At 38.2% G+C, this 5175-nt stretch overlaps 1 protein-coding gene across 1 annotated transcript in view; it reads left to right on the top strand.

Annotated features, from left to right (window-relative positions):
* The first annotated feature begins 207 nt into the window (after positions 1 to 207).
* The window catches only part of LOC107698281 (interferon regulatory factor 6-like), a 16192-nt gene continuing 11224 nt past the window's right edge, over positions 208 to 5175 (top strand). Inside the window, exons 1-4 of the mRNA XM_016499236.1 lie at positions 208 to 448; positions 1265 to 1447; positions 1512 to 1644; positions 3832 to 4311. Of these exons, the coding sequence (XP_016354722.1) occupies positions 1274 to 1447; positions 1512 to 1644; positions 3832 to 4311 (787 nt within the window). The 5' untranslated portion in view covers positions 208 to 448; positions 1265 to 1273. The remainder of the gene's footprint in view (positions 449 to 1264; positions 1448 to 1511; positions 1645 to 3831; positions 4312 to 5175) is intronic.

Below are 5175 nucleotides of genomic sequence, written 5' to 3'. Positions count from 1 at the left end.
TTGTTGAAAATTAAATTAATTGAAAATTAATTGAAAATTAAAATAAAATAAATTGACGCATTCTGAAAAAAGAGATTTCAGTCTGTGGTCATTATAATTAATTTATATAAAACATGTTCTCATTTAATCGACCAAATCTTAAGACAAACTATAAATATAATAATCTTTTATAAGGACTCGAGTGTGACGTCACGGAACCGGGCGTGACGTCACCGCCACACCTGCGTTTCGGCGGAAGGTAAAACTTTCGAGCAGAGATTGAAACACACACGAAACGCTCTTCATACGGACTCACGGCGACCGTGCGAGCGCGTTAGCTGATTTACGACCGGTTTACGACGACTTCAATCCGGTTTATTCATAAAGCAGCTCTTTTTTTGCGGTAAAGGCCTCAGGATTGCTGGGTTTTTTCCTGCTTTGACGCTCAAACGCTTCCTGAAACCCTCAGGTGAGACTCATTAATATTTAAATCACATATATATTTAATTTTTACACGTTCCTGCAATATAATACACGTAAATATGCTTTACTATCGGAATTTCAGTGTTTTTATCGACGACAGTTTTATGTGAGAGTATATCAAAGTCACCGGCTGCTTATTTACTCAATTTATTAATCTATATAGCGATTATTTCTGATTATAGGTTGAATTAATGATCATATTAAGTATAATTATTAACATCAGCTTTATCTGGCCTGTGTCAAGTTATGAAACTAAAAATCTGGTCAGTGAAAGTGTAGTTTAGGCTGCTGCTAGTAATACAAATACTAACTAATATATGTGTTAATATTGTTGTTAATGTGATCAAATAGATTAAATATAACATATAATAAAAACATTATATTCTTCTATTATTATACCATTTATGATTTCCTCCTACATATACTCATCATGTTAATATAATATTTTTACTGTCATAATACTATTTATTAATTAATATAATATTATAAAATATATTAAAAATAGCAACATATTGCATAATAATAATTTATTTAAAAAACAATTGCTGTGTAGTTTCAGTTTGATAATTTTTACCTTTATTTATGTGATTTTGCTCCTCTACAGAATGTAATTTTAATATATGAATAGTAATAATAATAATGGTATATTTATCAATTAGTATAAAATTACTAATAATATTAAAACGTGTATTAAAATAAAAATGTATAATACAATTTTTTATTAATTAATTAAAAATATTAGTGTTTGTAGGCTCAGTTAGATTATTTTCAGGCTGGTTTATGTGTTCTTTCTCCTCTCCAGAAGGTGGTCATGTCCTCTCATCCGCGTCGAGTGCGACTCAAGCCCTGGCTGGTGTCTCAGGTGGATAACGGGACGTTTCCCGGTCTGATCTGGCTGAACCGCGAGACCAAACGCTTCCAGATCCCGTGGAAACACGCCACGCGTCACACGCCGCAGCAGGAGGAGGAGAACACCATCTTTAAGGTGAGGGATGGAGGGTCCGGGGTACAGCGGGACGGGACTGACCCGATCCGTGTGTGTTTGTCAGGCCTGGGCCGTGGAGACCGGGAAGTATCAGGAAGGCGTGGATGAGCCGGATCCGGCCAAATGGAAAGCGCAGCTGAGATGCGCCCTTAACAAGAGCCGCGAGTTCAACCTCATCTACGACGGGACCATCACTCGCTCACTCACTCACTCACACTCACACTCACACTCACACTCACACACGCTCACTCACACTCACTCACTCACTCACTCACTCACTCACTCACACTCACTCACACACACCTCACTCACACATGCTCATTCACACTCACTCACACACACACTCACACACAGACACTCACACACACACACACAGACACTCACACACAGAAACTCACACACACACACACACACAGACAGACAGACACACACACACTCACTCACACACAGACACTCACTCACTCACTCACTCACTCACTCACTCACTCACTCACTCACTCACTCACTCACTCACTCACTCACTCACTCACTCACTCACTCACTCACTCACTCACTCACTCACTCACTCACTCACTCACTCACTCACTCACTCACTCACTCACTCACTCACTCACTCACTCACTCACTCACTCACTCACTCACTCACTCACTCACTCACTCACTCACTCACTCACTCACTCACTCACTCACTCACTCACTCACTCACTCACTCACTCACTCACTCACTCACTCACTCACTCACTCACTCACTCACTCACTCACTCACTCACTCACTCACTCACTCACTCACTCACTCACTCACTCACTCACTCACTCACTCACTCACTCACTCACTCACTCACTCACTCACTCACTCACTCACTCACTCACTCACTCACTCACTCACTCACTCACTCACTCACTCACTCACTCACTCACTCACTCACTCACTCACTCACTCACTCACTCACTCACTCACTCACTCACTCACTCACTCACTCACTCACTCACTCACTCACTCACTCACTCACTCACTCACTCACTCACTCACTCACTCACTCACTCACTCACTCACTCACTCACTCACTCACTCACTCACTCACTCACTCACTCACTCACTCACTCACTCACTCACTCACTCACTCACTCACTCACTCACTCACTCACTCACTCACTCACTCACACACTCACTCACACACACCTCACTCACACACACACAGACACTCACACATGCTCATTCACACTCACTCACTCACTCACTCACTCACACACTCATGCACACACACAGACACTCACACAGACACTCACACTCAGACACACACACACTCTCTCATATACACACACACTCTCATTCACTCACACACAGACACACACTCACTCACTAACTCACTCACACACACACACACACAACTCTGTATAGCTATCTTTGTGAGGACAAAAATTCGTCAAGACAAACTTTAGGTTGGCTTGAGAAAGCCTAGCCTGAAAGTTTAAAGCAGCTGTAAAAGCCTTAAGTTTTAAAGTTTAGATGGATGTCGATAACATGTTTCTAGCATGATTAACATGTTTTTAACATAATTGGCCTGTTACTTGCATATTGTTGGCATGATTAGCAAGTAACTAAATAATATTCATGATTAGTATGTGAATAAACAATCCATTAAGAAGGTCTTTATCATTTACTAATACATGCTGAATTATATAAATGTGATTTTGACACGTTTAATTGATTATTTGGTCTTAAATTTAAATTTTACTAGCTCTATATAGAAACAAATGGTATTTACAAAATATTAATGAATGATATGTAAAAAAAAAAAAGAAAAAAAAGAGGATCAATTAAGAATGATCATTTACTAATACACATGGAATTATATAAACATTAAATATGATTAATATTGATAAATTTAATTGATTATTTGATCTTACATTTGAATTTTTGTAGCTCTATGTGAAAACTAATAATATTGTAAAATTTAATAATTAATGATTTGATATAATTCACCTAGTTTAATTGATAATTTCATCTTAAAAGTAGCTCTATATGGAAAGTATTTAAATAATATTAATTATTAATATGTGAATAAATTATACTAATACGTTGAATTATATAGTCACATTAAATATGATTAATTTGACAAGTTTGATCATAAATGTGCATTTTTGTCGCTCTGTAACACAAGATCCTGTCATATTTTACCCATAATGCATATTTCTTTATTTATACAGCTGTATATAAAGTAAATAATGCACAAATCTGTACATAAATCTACTGTTCCAGATTCATACATATTATTATTATTATTATTATTATTATTATTATTTGTTGTTAAGTCTTACTATTTAAATGTTTTTCTGTTCTCATGTCAGATGTGTATGTATGTATGTACCAGAAGCACGTTAAAAAACCACAACATATTCCTCATGTGTTTGCGCACACCTGGCGAATAAAGCTAATTCTGATTCTGATAATGCTCTGTGTGTGTGTTTAGTGACGGATCTGGAGGTGCAGTTCTATTACCGCGGTAAGGAGGTGTGTCCGCCGGTGATCGTCAGTAACCCGCAGGGCTGTCGTCTGTTCTACGGCGATCTGGGGCCCATCGTCAACCAGGAGGAGCTGTTCGGGCCTGTCAGTCTGGAGCAGGTGCGCTTCCCCTCCACCGAACACATCACTAACGACAAGCAGCGAGTGTTCACGAGCCGCCTGCTGGACGTCATGGACCGCGGCCTCATCCTGGAGGTGAGCGGACACGACATCTACGCCGTGCGCCTGTGCCAGTGTAAGGTGTACTGGTCCGGCCCGTGCGCGCCCAACCCCAACGCTCCCAACCTGATCGAGCGCCAGCACAGGGTCAAGCTCTTCTGCCTCGAGTCCTTCCTCAGCGGTGAGTGAGCGGCTGTCGAGTCGCAGTCTTATGAGACGAGCGAAATAACTCTGCCAGTTTCAGTCACGCTTTGCCGTACAAATGTAACGATATTGGATTTTTGCCGATATCCGATATGCCGATAATTTTCAACTCATTTTGAAATATTCAAAGAAAACTACGTTTCAAATATTGTAGAAACTTAATTTTCTGTAAAGTTGCTTTGCAACGATTTGTATCGTAAAAAGCGCTATACAAATAAACTAGAATTGAATTGAATTTTGGCCGATAGCCAATGCCGATACATAATTATTTTTCATTTTGGTTAGTTTTTAACAAGAACTTATACTTGCAATATGTATTAGGGATGCACGATATTGGATTTTTGCCGATATCCAATATGACGATAATTTTCAACTCATTTTGGCCAATAGCCGATGCCGATACCGATAATATAGTTATTTTTAATTTTGTTTAGTTTTTAACAAGAACTTATTTGTTTGAATTAAATAAACAATAATAAAGTTATTTTATAATTACAGTACATTGAAAATAACTATAAATAAACTATATATCAATCACTGCATTTTTTTTTTCAGAAAGATGCAGTGGTAACCTTATTTTATTTTATGATTTAACGTTTGTAGATGGTCTAAAGCAAAAGTGTTGTAAAAATTCTGAAAATATTTTAGAGCTCATGATTTGTTTAAAAAATATAACATATTACACATTAATCAATAAATCAGTATATATAAAGTAGGGCTGTGCGATTAATCGAAATCGAATCGAAATCGCGTGCGATTTCCTAATCGCAAAGCCTGCGATATGGACGCGATATTACTCTGTTCCAGAGCATATGCATGACTGCCAGCCTTGAGTTGCAGT

Source organism: Sinocyclocheilus anshuiensis, unplaced genomic scaffold, assembly GCF_001515605.1.
Source record: "Sinocyclocheilus anshuiensis isolate Anshui unplaced genomic scaffold, SAMN03320099.WGS_v1.1 scaffold2216, whole genome shotgun sequence".
NCBI classification, from domain to species: Eukaryota; Metazoa; Chordata; class Actinopteri; order Cypriniformes; family Cyprinidae; genus Sinocyclocheilus; species Sinocyclocheilus anshuiensis.
This window is presented reverse-complemented; position numbering and strand designations above follow the sequence as displayed.